Here is a 16,280-nt window from a genome sequence, read left to right as displayed (position 1 = left end):
ACGAGCATATGTCTATAGGACTTTTTTTCTTAGTTTTTTACTCCTCTACACGCTCCCGAAGTTTTGCGATTTAATTTGGAAACACCCTGTATATTAATATATATAGTTTAAAAATATTATTATAATATATTAAATATAATTCAAATATATGTAAAATTTTTATTAAAATATTGGAACATATAAATTTCTGTAGTCTTTTTCCACAAAATGATAAACATAAAAAACGTAAAGTTACTATAAAGAAACCAGTTCTACGAATCTCTCAGTATTATTAACGTATTTAACTATTTTCTCAAATTTAAAGAATATTATTAAATATGCATTAGGCCTGTTCAATTTCTGATGCTTTACCGCCTGATTGATTAGTAAATACAATCTGTATATATTAAGCCTATCCAATTTGAGATCCGGTGCTAAAACGCAAAGCCATCGAAGCAAAAAAATAAATATTAGTAAGATTTCAGAGACTGTAAAGTGTTGAGCTGTAAAGCATCACTCATATGCGTGTCAACACTTTACAGTTTTTGAAATCTTACCCATATTGAACTTTTTGCGTCGATGGCTTTGCGTTTTGACTCTAGAGCTAAAATTGGACAGGCCTGATATATGCAGATTGTATTTACTAATCAATCAGGCGGTAAAATATCAGAAAATATACAATTAATACATTTGATTACGAATTGATACCGAATAATAACATTTTATTATGCCAAAGCCGACGATGTTCATTTGTGATTATTATACGATTATTATACGATAGCATTATATTATTTTAACATAATTGAGTTCTCTCATGTATAATTCTTCGGTGTGCATTGCGGCAACTGTGCAATGGTCCTTGAGTATGTATAATAGCGGAAAATGCAAATATTGCGCCGGATATTATTGCGCTTTCATCGTATATATAAGATGTCAGTTCTCGAATTTAATCAATTTGCCTCTGCGCGCGCGACATGAGCTAAATCTTAGAAATGTGTATTTACGAGCACAGTTCACTGAAATGGTTTCTCCAATGTTAAGATAAATTATTGTACATAATTGGACAGAATATAACATATATTATTTTAAAAATTAAAAAAAGTAATTTATAGTAATTAATAGATAAATAAATAAATAATAGAAGATAGGTAAATAATAAAATCATTTAATGCAACAATAATTAAAATTTTTTTACTAAATCTTTCATAAGAAAATGTCGTTTTCGATCTTACAAAATGCGCTTTATAATAAAAAATTTTCAATTTTTTGTTGAATTATTTATAAATGTATTTAGAATGTAGGATGTCCCCGGATTTTCTGTATAAACTTTGACGTAATGTAAATTTGAATTTATTACCTTATTTTGCGAGGATAGAAGAAATCTTCCTATGCTTGCAAAAAGATGATAAATTACAACGATGTCGAACATATATTGACATGGCCGGGTGGTAATTTGAAATGCAATCTTAAATAAAATCGTTTCTTTACACATTTTACATTTGTAATTTTTTATTAAAGCATATAAAGACCTACGCTTGTATATTTTTTCTTATTTTAGTTCATAGAACGTACTATCAAAATTTGTATGGAAAATTCGAGGAAAACTTGTAGAAGAAATTCTGATTGTGTAAGGTAAAATCAGAATTTTATTTAAAAAATAAATTTATATGTAACAATAAAAAATTTTTATATTAAAATTTTCGAATTTTTAAATATTTATTTTATTTAAATAATTATATCAATTTCACGAAAATTATTACTTTTTACTGTAATTATTAGTTTTGTAATGCTTATTGTTTATATATTATTAAGATGTTTATAATTATTTTATATTATTCTTCGAGAAGAGCTAAAGTATATATAATAGAAAATTCAATATCCTAATATTTTAATTCATTTCTCTTGATCATTCACATTTGTATTGTGATATAGTTACCGTAATACATGTAATTCTTACGTTAAATGTAATTATTAGTGACACAAACAGAAGATTATCTGGATACTAATAGGATGTCTAAGAATGCAAGTAATAACAGATAGTAATAACAAGATTTCTTCTTTATGCAATGAAGAGTTTCTGATAGCTTATCATGTTGCATCTGACAGACGCGATCAGTTTTCACAGTAAAGGAACTTAGAGGATGGAAAGCGGCGGAGTTAAACTGTTGAGAATCGATATGCGAATGTATAGAAATGTATAATTAGAATGTAAACTGAAACTCTCTGTGGTTAACCTAGGGATCGATGCTCTCGCATTATTGATTAGAAAATGCAGTTGCGAAACCGCCGAATGACTCATATCATTAAAATTTGATATAAGTTTATGATTATTACAAATTGTATTCACAATACATAATAAAGTATATAATAATTATTTCATTATAGAATTTTTACGCAAACTTAAATTACATAAAAAAAATTATTATTATAAAGATTATTAAATATATTCTCCTCTTGGCCTTAAGAAACACAATTAATTTATAACTTACATTTATTTCGAAACGATATTAATTACATCAGGACAGTAAGATCATATAATTCTATGCAAAAGTTTTCGATAAAGTTTCAAGATGGATTGTGCTTTTAACAATGTTAATCTCGAGATTTGTCTTTGATCCTCTTAAATTGTCGGAGACTACTTTATATAATCTCGAGAGTTGAATTTTTTGAAATATTATGTTTGATAATACTTTTAATAATATCGTGTTGATCGGATATTACAAAGAATTTAAGCGATTAAAAAGAGACGTAAATCTCTGAATGAGTGAGGGACTGAGATTCGATGAATACAATGCTAACGCAAAACTCGTTGAACGTACACTTCTTTTACCCGCTATTCTGTTAATCTCATTGTAGGCGTATTATACTTTATCCTTGACAATTAAACGAATTTTTTTTACGTTTATTTTTTTTAATTGAATACTTGATGATTAAACGAATTTTTCTTCACGTTTATTATTTTTTAAATTGAATTAATTGATTACTATTATATTTTTTAGGCGAAATTATTATAAAGATGTTATATATAATCAGATGTTCGGGTAAGATTTATATAAATCTTCTTTAATATCTTGATATTTATTTGTCATTAATTTTACTAATGAATACTTATTAACAGATCTTTTAATCTATATTAATCCTACTTTAGATCATTATACTATAATTTATGCCAGAATTAGGATAGAATTTTATTTATAATTTTATATACTATATAGTATAACATAAAAAGCGTTTTAAGAATTAAACATCAATTTAAGAATTAAATAAATTTAAGAATTAAACACACATAATAAAATATACACATATAATATATTAAAATATAATACGTATATATAATAAAACTGAAATTTCATAAACCAATAAATCATATACTGTGGCTAAAATAGATTTTATAAAAAAATACAAAAAAATATTAATATATATTCTAAAGTTGATGTATAAAACTTCGTTCGTTGTTTAAAATAAATGATTGCATTTTTTGTGAAGCGTGTCATAGATAATTTCTTTACAATCTATATATAAGAAATACTGCAATACCTGTTATTCATCCAGTAATATATGATCGGATTTACCATAGAGTTAGACATAGCGAGCCAATAAAAACTTAAATACACATGTTGTACATAACTACTTTCTGCAAAATGACGATGATGATACACGAAAATGAAAAATCCCTGATATGGCAACCAGCACACTGCAAATATTGTCACCACGATAATAAACATCTTTACAACCTGCAACAAAAAAAAGAAAAAAGATATTAAAACAGAATTCAAATCTATTATACTCTTTTAACTATATATATATTTTGTAAATTTAAAATTGATTAAATATGCATTATTTAAAATAATGATTTCTAAAAAATGTTATATACATATGTGTGTGTGTTTGTGTGTAAATATAAAATAGAAGAGGTTCAAATCTCAATAAAATTTTACAAAAATATAATTTTGCAGTTGCAAAAATGATTATTAAAAAAACCATTAGTTGCAATTAGTCCTAATTTCAAAATTTATATTCAATATGTCTATTGTAGCACGCTGTTAACCAACAGTATTAAGGAGTACTTAATAGAAATCTATTGTTCTGAAATTTACGCTTTAATATTCATGTTGTGTTTAGAAAGTCATTACTTTGATGCTGCCAAAGACAATATAGTTTGTAAATAACATAGTAAGTAGCTTACTGAAGATATGTCATTGGAAATAGCTTTTATTAATATTTAAATAGATAACTGTAAAAACATTTAATTTGTATGCAAGTGAATCCTAGATAACATTGCGAATAATTTTATAATCATAATGCAACGGTGACCTATTTTATAGAAGTACGAGTATATTTTAAGATTTTCGCATGTAAATGTATAATAGTAGAAAAATTTGCTACTCTATGTTTATTTTACTTTCTGTAAAGATTTATATGAAGATTTCTTATTGTTGTTATTTGCGGCTATTTTTTAGAATTTTTTAAATACATTTTTGTCTTTTTGAAAAATTCGAAAAATTTGATGCAAAACAGTAATATGTGGGAAAACATTTCTTTTTTAATTTTGATACATTGCAATTGTGTGCTTATTGATACATTTTACGAGTTTACTGTCATTACATTGTAAAATATTATTGACATAATAATATGGAAGTATTCAATAACGTACCTTGCGTTTAGATTTCATCGCTTCTTTCTGGTAATGCGTAAGTTCACCAATCGATTTTGAGCCCCATAATTTTCGTCCCATGCACGTGTAACAGATTGCCATCACTGACATGGGAACCAGATACGTTACAGTAAGGAATAGAAGATTGTAGCTGTAATAAATTATTTATGTAAAACCATAAAAATGCCGAGGTATATACTGAGAGAAACTTACTACGCCAAGTTTTATTAAAACCGTAACTCGTTTTATAAGATACACGAATTGGCCGATTATTCAAGAAAGAAGGAAGGAAATCCGTTTTTATTAATTGTGATGTTTAAAATTCAATGTAGCACAATGTAATTGTTGTAAATATTATATTTATTTTTGATTAGTATTGTTTATATATGTATATTTAAGATGGAGAATTCAAATTAGGCAATTAAAGTTAAGGTATTGTCGTAGCGATAGTAAAACTTGGACTAAAGATTAAGGCAGTTTAATTATTTTTAAGAAATCGGTTATTTAGCATTTAAAGTTCAATAATGTTGAATAACGTTGTTCAATAAGATTAAATAGGCGTTTATTTTTTTTAATTTAAGGAATGAGACTTAATAAAAAAAAAGTTTTATTAAAAAAAGTTTTAGCATACAGTATGACCATAACGTTTGATGTAACAAGCTTGAATTAAATACTACATTAATTATTAGCTATTTCTTACTCGGAATATTGCGAGAATTATATTCCGGAACAGGTAATACAATTTCGATTTTATTTTTCTCGACATTTTTAATTTGAGTATCAATTCAAAATCCCAAGAGTAAATGTGGCAATTACATTCGCTGAATGTGTTAAATTGCACATAAGAGAATTATTCTGTGAAATTACTTGGAATTTGTGATATAGATAGGATCTATGCATAACTTGAATTTTCCATTTGGTACATATAGAACTGTACGTCACTCCCTGATGGGTTTGAGTATTTTAAATTATCCTATTGCACGCTATCAGACCCAATGATATTGTTACATCCGTTAAATAACCTTAACTTGGAGCTGCTTCGTACATATATAGAAACAGCGGTATTCTGTGTAAACTTTAGCTTTACGCGATGTTCTTCGTAAGTGGAAAGCAGCCGTACTCTAATGATAGTAAGTTTGCGGACTATTCGATAAATGAAAACTTTAGATGTATATCTAAAGTTGTACTTACGTGATGGACGAAATGTTATTCTGAATGATTAAGATTTATGTTCAAAGGGATATTCAATAGGAATTGATATTTTCTGATAAGAAATTTGATACAAAATTTGATAGTCAAATATATAACTATAATGATTATTCTTTGGATAAAAAAGTTATTAAATTAAAATATTTATAAATTATATTATTACATGTATAAAATTAAGCTTTTAATTAATAGAATGAAATTAAAATAATAAAAAAAATATGTATAATGTACTGATTTGGTCTTATAGCCTTTGAATATTTTGTTCTTTTGAATAATAAATAGAGAATAGAGTAACTGGCACGGTACGCGATATAATTATTAACAAATGTTTATTTAATTCACAATAAAATCACCAATTTTATTGTGAATTGAATAATGTTTTCTTTTGAGAATTAATCTTTGGGAAATCTATATTTTCTACACAATATTTTTTACGCCAATTTAAACTTTTCTTTATGAAGAAAAAAATCTCGAATTTTATTTTGCTCTGTAAATTGAACTCGTGTTGTTTATTGTTCATGCAGAAAAGGATAGTATATTTAATATTGACGCTTCACATTCAATACCTACTAGTTTTATGTTTTCAACTTTTCTATTTTTGTTAGTTTAGCAATTTAACCCATAGATACTGTCAATTAGCTTGACTAAGTTTTGAAAATAATTGAAAGCTTTTATAAAATATAAAAAATTCAATTTTTTTAGTATCAAATCGTTTAGTATTGAATTATTTATTTATAACAATTATAGCAAAATATATACATATACATATATATGTATATATAAAAATTTACATGACTGGATTTACATTTCGTATATTTTATTATATATTGTATGGACAAAACTTTTGCATTGTGCTTTTTCTGTTGTTATACTTTAATTAAAAGCGAATTTTTTCTTTTGTCATACCTTAAATTAACTAATTCTGTTTTAGCAAACATTTGTGACTGAATTTCTTTTTTTTTATTTTCGTATTATTAACATTAAATAATTATTTAATCATAAAGTATCATTCTATTAAAGCCGATTGAGAGAAATCCTAATATAACTATTTAAATGTTTCATCCGTATATTGAGACACATTATATGTCATTTGCAATTAGTGAATTAATGCTTACTATTTTATTACTATTTTGACCCGGTAACGAATAACAATAACTAGTACTTTTAATAAGTAATTTTCCGTTTTCTGACTTATATTAATAATTATTTATAATTTTAATCTTATTTTGTACAAAAAAATATTTTATATAAGTTATAATAAATAGCAAGGCAATACAAGTCAAATCTCTCTCTCTTTAATAAATAAATTAATTCTCAAACTATGGTAATGCAGTGGAACAAATGCGACCACTCTAATTAGGTCGAACTTCTCTTATCATCTCCAGTGATACGATGCTAACAAATATACTGCAATTTTCTGTCTTATCTCCTTAGAATTATCGTCGATTCAATCTCTTTTATATTTATAAATTGTATATGTGATGTTTACAGGAACTTTTTTCACACACATTTTATGTGCGCGCCTTTCCCATTAAAAAAGCAATCCCTATTCGACATATAGATTTACATATTTTTGAAGTTTATTACATCGAAACCCGTTAGGTTTTGCTTAAGAGAATTTTAGTAGAATGAAACTGTTATTACTCACCAATATTCCGTTTTGCTATGTAAATAGCCACCATCAGGCCATAATAAGTAACAAGAGATTCTAGTTGTTCCATTTGAATATCTGCAATTGATTATACATCAATTTCTCTGAGGATATTGAAACAAATATGGACCAGTAGTAATAAATATATTGAGAAGATTAAACTTTTAAATAAAATTTATCAATTATATATGTACTCCTCATATTCTCGAATATTAATTATTAAAAAAAGTTTATTTTTCGTAAAGTCTCTTGGAGGGATATGAGAAAAAAAATCTCTCATAAGATTACTGTATACATATAAGAATGTTAACGAGAATGATTTAAATCTACAGAAAATACAAAATGTTATTAAAATTATTCTATCTTTAAATTTTAAAGCCAGGGAAAAACGGGTTTAGGGATATGGATACCTATAAAAAGAAAAACAATGTGAGGGTGGAAGTTATTCGTATGAAATATTGACTACACGGTAGGAAGCAAAGCAAAAATGCTTGCGAATACGAATTTCACTTTTTTTTATTAATAGAAAAAATTTAATCATAAATATGTTAAATATTCTCTTGTTATTTAATTTCGAAATGTGATTTCGAAATTTCGCATCTTTAAGTTTATTACATGCAATCATGTAATATGTGTAATAATATTTAACGTTTTTAATATTTAACAACACGATAAGTGCACAATTTATTTTTTATTACAAAATTATTTTTAGTTTGTTAAAATTTATGGAAAATTATTTATTATAGAAAAGAAATACAGGCGATTTTGGGAACATATGAACGGCTTTAGTAGAAACAGATGCTCGGCTTTAAAGGATAGTACTAGCTTTAGGAACCTGTAAAGCAGATACATAATGTACTTAGAATGAAAAAAGTAGAAAATTTTGGTTAGATATTTTTTTCATCAGATGTTACATTTTGGAAGATGAAAATAGAATGTATACTAAAATCTTTCTTTCATTATAAATAGCAATTTTTTGTTTTTTTAAATAATATCAAACGATAAATATATATTATAAATATACAAAAAAATCATAAGCAAAAAGAAAATAAGTGAGAAATTTATAGGCGAGGAAAGAAACAGCTGGCTCAGAATGATAAGAAATTTAAAGCTTTGCCCGGCTGCGAGCAGATTATTGAACAAATATATAATCTGTAAATTTTGCAATGTTTTATATTAAAATACAAAATGTCAAATTTTTTTCCAAATTTATATTATTATTTGTCGAGTAAGTATTTTATGTAAGCCTTAGGTAAATCTACGAGAATACAAATGAGATATGTACCTCTAGTTGATGTATTGGAGTCGAATAGACATCAGGCAGATCAAATTTTTCTTATCTAATCTAATTTATAATCTAATTTATAATAATTAACTGGCTGATTTATTCTAACATAAGTCCGAAGTAGGTAACGTGTTGTATTAATATCTAGTACATAGCAAAGGCCAAATTGCAGCAAAGGCCGATATGTCCCATCACGGTTAGTTGTAACTGTCAAGTAACTAAGGAATCTCTTAAAATTCTGAGAATATGCAAAAAATCATGATCGATACGCAGAGATGTACTGTATACATATAAGAATAGTTCACGAGAATGATTTGAATCTACAGAAAATACAAAATGTTATTAAAACTATTCTTATATATCTTTAAATTTTTTAATTCTATCTTTAAATTTTAATCTCTTACATTTTGATTTGTTATTCCAATGTAAATAAGGTTTTATTTATTAATTTACATTATTTATTTAATAAAATAAAACATGTTTCTTTCGTTGTTTTAGTAAATATTAGTGTTTGTAACGATAATAATTTATTTGGAAAATATGAAATGTATAAATATACATACATACAAGAACAATGCACAATGCACGAATTTATGTGAAATAATTTATAAAGATGATAAAATCGTGTAAATTTTTAAACGCTTTATAGCTATCGTTTGATGCAGATTATATACGAGTAAATATGTATAAGCCATGAAGCTAAGGCATTATAACTCAGCCGTTACCTGATAAAAGGATTAAGCTAAATTATGCTCCAACTATAATGTATAATAAAAACTTCATTTCTGTCATAGGAAGAAAGAATATTTTAAGTAAAACTTACTTTCTTCAAACTTTTTACTAATTTTCAATAAAATATAACGTTACAGTTATATATACCTATATAACTAATTGTAGATATTTTTAAAATTATAAATTATGAGCTATTTTTTTATTTCTGCAGAACAAAAAGATCATTACATGAAAGTACATAAAATAAAATACTAGTAATATAATAATATGATAATAATTTTATAGTTATGACAACTGTACTGTCACATCTTCTCTCATACATAGTATTCAGAAAATTTATACTTCTTGTTTATAAGAATTTATTGATATTTCTAGTTTAAAAATTAAAAATTATGAAAATAATATGTACATACATAAGTAAAATAAAAAATACAAAGTATTACTTTTAACTTTTTTATAGAATTCTCTATTTTTTATATTACACTGTATAAGTGATTTGGCATCATGCCCTATGGTAATGCATCCTTGTAAACTTGACTAGCATTTCATATTTGCAACGTGAGACATACTATCTATCTAAAACGTAAATAAGATTTTTAAGTGTTCTTTAATCCGCTACAGCTTATAATAAACTGCTTTAAGAACAAAAATTATATAAGAAAATAATGTTTTTATAGCAGGAAATTCATTTTAAAGCAGGAAATTTTGGTTTTATGTAGCAGAAATGAGACATTATTTCTTAAACTTTTTTTGTTTATAACTTTCTAACGAGTAACGTCAGACGGCTAAAACTTCCTCAAGACCACTCAGGGCGATAACCTTTGACAATATATGTCAAGGTCAAGGTCATGGAGGGGCTCCCCTAAACTGCATATTTACCTTAAATAACACTGAAATGCACATATAAATTATGAGAAATATGGGATACACAATATGAAGACCCTGTTATTGGCATATGTATCAATTGTTATTGCGAAAATAAACGTGAAACTTATAGCTGCTATTGCACTTTTTTTCTCTTATTATGTTAGATTAGTTCTTTAATTACGTGTAGATAATTTTGTAATATAAATTTATAATATTTTAAGATAAGATAAAATATTAAAGTCAAATTGTTCATAAATACAAAATTAACAAAAGTTTGCTTAGCGATTCGTTTATTATAATTACCTGCGCAATGATGTTGTGGAATATAAAAGACACGGAGTTGCTAGTGCAGATGAAATGCCCCAGATTAAAATCAAAGTAATCACTGTCCTCTTGCGAGACATATGGTGTTTAAGAGGATACATAATGGCCATGTATCTGCAACAAACGGCATAACGATGCTGTTTAATATCTCCTAACAGATCCAAACGATACTGAGATTTATTGTATTTAATCTTGTGTGTGCTATTATTACCCCTTTCGATAAGATTTTTTTTATTTTTACAAGTTTTGTTGCATAATAACTTTAGACATAACTATGTATATTTACTATTACCAAACAAAATAAGATTTGACAGTACTTTATTATAAAACTTTAGTAAAATTATAATATAAGAAAGGTATACTGGGTGTCCTATCTTAAAAGATCCATTCAAATGTCTCAGAAACATTGCGTTAAATCGAAAAATGTTTCAGACAAAAGTTTTGTGACTTCGAGGGGGATAAGATGGGGTACCATTGGTTTTACCTATGATGGCGTTGTCAAGATCAGGGCAAGGTCACTTTGAATTTTTTAAATGGAATCCCTCATTTTTCATTAGATATTCTTGTAGCTAATCTCGAGAGCTTTCCAAAACACTATAATTAAATTAATTTTCATTAAGTACTTTTCGAGTTATAAGGCTTAAAAGTTACAGTACCGCCGGCATTAGCATTACCTAAGGTATCCGACCGACGGCTAAAACCTTTTGAATGTTGTTCAGGATCACGACCTGGATAACATTTGTCAAGATCAAGGCCATTGGAAGTTGTTCCTCTTATTTTCATTTTTGCACTAAAAATTCATTTCTACGTAAAAATGAAAATAAGAGATACAACCTCCAATGGCCTTGATCTTGACAAATGTTATCCAGGTCGTGATCCTGAACAACATTCAAAAGGTTTTAATCGTCGGACATCTTGGGTAATGCTAATGCCGACTGTACTGTAACTTTCGAGCCTTATAACTCGAAAAGTACTCAATGAAAAAATATTTTAGTATTTTGAAAAGCTTTCGAGGTAAATTACAAGAATATATAATGAAAAATGGGGGTTCCATTTAAAAAATTCAAAGTCACCATGCCCTGATCTTGGCAACGCCACCCAAGATCAAACCAATGGTACCATCTTATGTCCCCCTCGAAGTCACAAAACTTTTGTCTGAAACATTTTTCGATTTAACGCAGTGTTTCTGAGATATTTGAATGGATCCTTTAAAATGGGACACCCTGTATATAGTATATATAGTATTTTTATTTATTTCTTATTTTACCATTTTATATAAGCGATCGTTACTCCAAAATTTTATTAAATTATTTTATTAAAGATTTTATTATTAATTTCTATATGTATATTTCTATTCACATATTATTTATTATGCATATTTATTACATAAAGTATACATATAATTATATGTGTGCTTTATATAATAGCTATTTCGCATGTAAACTAGAAATTCAAAATGCAATCATGCGAAGCGAAATAATTTTACGTTAGGAAATGTAGTTGCGTGTAATAAAAGTGTAAATTGCTCTGCTGCGAATTGTACTGATATTTTAGATCGAAAATATTTCTCATATGCTACACGTAATGCTATATCTCGTAAAACATACTCGTAAGTACTCAGGATTGAAGTATGTTATATATGTACGTGCAATGTAATACGGTGCACATTTTAGAATCAGTAGTACAAAATCTATGTTCTCTTACTGCCTATGTATGTATGCATATATAATAAGTATAACAAAACAAAACATGATATATGTATTTAACGATATAAATATCCTAAATAAACTTTAAATATGTATTTTATATAACTGACATTACATTTTGTATAATACAATAAAATCTCATTCAAGATTGTTTAGCGTCTAAGTATTAAAATAGACAATTGAACGTAATTATAACATTATTATGACGTGATGTTATATATATATATATATAAAAGTAATTAGAATTATCACGCAGACAGAATGATGCAATGTATAATTCATAAATTATTGCGTGTTCCTCACAAACATTCACCAGATTATAAACATGTCCCTTGTGCTTCAACATTAACATTATTGCTTTTATATCTCCCACATGCACGCAATAACATTAGTTTAACCGCGTTTGTACGCTTACCAATCAAAGAGGATATAATAGATGACTAACTCTTATTGATGAACTAAATTAGTCAATTATTTCAGGATTTGATTTTAATTATTTAAATAATTTTTGAATGCAACACACGCGCGCGCGCAGGGGAGGGGAAGTATAAAATGTAAAATTTGCGAAAGCGGAATTATTTCTTCTCATTTTTATCCGACTAAAAACACAAATAAAATAAAGTCCATTAAACAATCGCAAATTTGATTTATACATATATCTTTATTAAAATTTTATTTTAATTTGAAAATTATTTGAATACTCTTATTGAATACGGATTTATTTCAGTATAACATGTTTTATTAATTAGTCGAATGCGAGAATGAACAAAAAAGTTACATACATGATACCATCTTTACAATAAACAAAAGTTCATGAATTTAATTATATGTTTCATAGTTTTATTCAGTTATTGTCGATTTATATAGTTTTAGTGAGACAATAAATAATCTACGTTTGAAATACAGATTGTTCATTTGCCATGCAATAAACTGCTCAGCGAGTTTTCGAGGAAACTAAACTTGACAATTACTTCTACGCTTTATGTTCTTGTAAGATCGGAGGAAGTTTTAGAAATAAATCTACAATAGAATTTCTTACGTAAGTTTCTATATCGGCGTATAAATTATAATCAAAGAAACGAGACTGTCTCTACTCTTCTTTATTAAGTTTACAAAGATATTACAAATTAGACCTTAATTTCTAATAAGTAATGCTACCGAATGCGTATTTGAAAACAGGATAGTTTATTTGCCGCATGTATGTATGCCAAATGCTCGCATTTTGTGCCTGTCATTATACATCGTATCATTATACATCGTATGCTAATAATGAAAACTTGATGTTCTTTGAAATCTTAACGCTTTACTACTACTCCAAGAAATTTCTCTGTTTAATGTCGTCAGACAAACGACGAAAATCGTGAATAATTGAACCAAATGATAAAATCTCTCATATCACATTTTGTCGCTATTATTTATTAGCTGTTAATATTGAAAATACTCAGCATTAAAAAAGTCAGCTTAATAAATATAAAACAAATTTATTTTTGTAATTTGTAAATAACATTTAACATTTAAAAAATTATGAATTAGTAATCTGTTATAAAAAATATTAGTAAAGATGCCTTTCAAAACATTTATTGAAACATACAAGTATTATTTTAATAATTTTCAATCTTTATTAAAATTTTAACAGCACAATTAATTATCTTATCTTTAGATTTATAAAGAGAAATCTAAATAAAAATATTTGAATAATTCAATATAAATTTACTTCAATATGTACAATAAATTAAATTATAGGACTCCTAATCTTCAATAAAAATCGAAAAATGTCAATGGGCGATGTGGAGTCGGCGTGGAAGGTAAAGCGCAATGATACATGAAGAGCGTTACATAATGTTAATGCATAGTACATTTGCGTCACGGTAGGAAAAATATTATTTATTATCTGCTGAAAATAACTAAAAAAGAAATTGAAACGTCCAGAATTTGTTATTTAAATTTTTGTCACATTATTAAAAGAATTATCAATCGTTGTACTTTACCTTCTGCTCCGATTCCACATTGTCTATTGATATTTTTCGATTTTTATTTCTATATATTTAAATTTTCTTAAATTTATTTTAATAGAAAAAAATTTATTTTCAATAGAAATTTGATATTATTGTCAAGATATTTAACAATGCAAATAAAAGAAAATTACAACAATTAATAATCACTAACATTAAATTTTAGTGAAAAATTACTTCTGAAACGCATTTTCTACTGTGACCTTTATCATTCTTTGACCACGCAAAAATCAGATAAATGCAGCCGTCCTGTAGTATTGTACAAACCAAAACAACAAAACAATAAGTGACATAGACAAAATGGTTGCATTGTTTTCTTCGTGAGTTTTTTCACGCATGGAAAACTATGATATTTGTTTTAGTAAAGCCGTTGAAACCATAAGGACATTTCACATCACGAGAACGTGAAGCATTCTGTATATGTAATAAGAATTACAGCCTGAAACCCGTTCGCAAATAGCTGTACGATGAGCTGTCTCCGAAAACATGTTAAGTCATTTATCGCAGGTGAAATATTAATACATGAGCATGTCTAGGCGCGAAAATTGCAAATGAATATTCACTTTAAAGGTGACTAACGTAATATTTTCACTTAATATTGTAAATATTCTTCTTAATATTGTAAAAAGTTATATTAGAAGTAAATTTGCATTAGAAGTAACTTTAACTAGTAATTAACATGCTAGTTAAACTTAACACAAATTTTCTTTATGTATTCATTAATCGATATACATAAGTCATCCTACATGTTTCCGACTTCAAAATGTTTTAATGTGATGAAATGATACGTGAAAAGATTAATTTCTATTTTTATTTTGAGTCATATAATAAAGTTATTAATACATTGCATTACGAAAAGAAACGTCGTTGTCACAAGAGAATACTCTTTGAGTACCAAGTAAAAGAAAAACCAATGGTATTAACTAACAAAAGAATGAAATAAAGAATATTTCTAATCAAAGCAATAATACAGACTAGAAAAGAGATAAATTTTCCACGGACTTCCTCACTTTATTATTTTGCAATAATTAAATTTATTATTTCCTACATTAGAAGTTACATTATAGTTAACTTTGTTATAACTCTTATTGAGTTATTTATGAGTCAATGAAGCGTATCGAGATATATAGATATGATATATGATATGGCATGGTACGAAGAGGCTGTAAAGTGTAGTGTCTAATGAATGTTTAATGAGTAGCAAATCTAATTTCTGGTACTTTGTCAGTCCAACCCGTGCATATACAAACCGCAGTACGTGAGAAGCATATGTAGCTACCTAGAACTGTTCGAACTTCGATTTCTCGTTCATCGATCAGGACGTGAAAAGCATTGTAATACTGAACTTGTTTAATGTGCCAAGATGTTCAAGATAATCCACTTTTATTTCCAACTACAGCTAACTAAATATTAAAGTAAATTTTAATGTTACCGAAGCTCTAAATTCTTTAAACAATCTTTAATATGCGGACACTGAATTATTATTATTATATGCTGCTTAAAATTGATTCCGTTCTTATCTTTAAGAGTATTTATTGATTTTTTGCTGATAAAAGGAGAATAATGTAATATAAAAAGCAGTAAAGCGCGAAATATTGACATGCAAATCGATAATTCAATATTTATAAAATACGAATCGAAAATTGGATATTTTATGGCTCCGTCGGCAAAACCTTTGGTAAAATTGGATTATTGACTGTTGGCATTGATTGATTGTTAATTCACTTTTATCTTTAATGAGCTGTTATTAATTGATGAATCGTCAATCGGATCGAAAATTCGAATTTGTAGAATACTGATAAACTTAATTATTATAGTTACGATTTCAATATCAATAACCTTTTATTCCATCTCGATGTAA

The 16,280-nt window shown here is 26.6% G+C and overlaps 1 protein-coding gene across 1 annotated transcript in view; it reads right to left on the bottom strand.

Moving 5' to 3' along the window:
* The window catches only part of LOC108724753 (tachykinin-like peptides receptor 86C), a 44,407-nt gene that overhangs the window by 4,912 nt on the left and 23,215 nt on the right, over window positions 1-16,280 (bottom strand). The window contains exons 3-6 of the mRNA XM_018451352.1: window positions 10,681-10,815; window positions 7,491-7,571; window positions 4,634-4,784; window positions 3,517-3,713 (exon numbers count right to left, since the gene is read on the bottom strand). Of these exons, the coding sequence (XP_018306854.1) occupies window positions 3,517-3,713; window positions 4,634-4,784; window positions 7,491-7,571; window positions 10,681-10,815 (564 nt within the window). The remainder of the gene's footprint in view (window positions 1-3,516; window positions 3,714-4,633; window positions 4,785-7,490; window positions 7,572-10,680; window positions 10,816-16,280) is intronic.

This window comes from Mycetomoellerius zeteki, unplaced genomic scaffold (genome assembly GCF_001594055.1).
Source record: "Mycetomoellerius zeteki isolate Tzet28-1 unplaced genomic scaffold, Tzet1.0 scaffold31, whole genome shotgun sequence".
NCBI lineage: Eukaryota > Metazoa > Arthropoda > Insecta > Hymenoptera > Formicidae > Mycetomoellerius > Mycetomoellerius zeteki.
The sequence above is the reverse complement of the archived record's forward strand: the minus strand, read 5'-3'. Positions and strand labels throughout refer to the sequence as shown.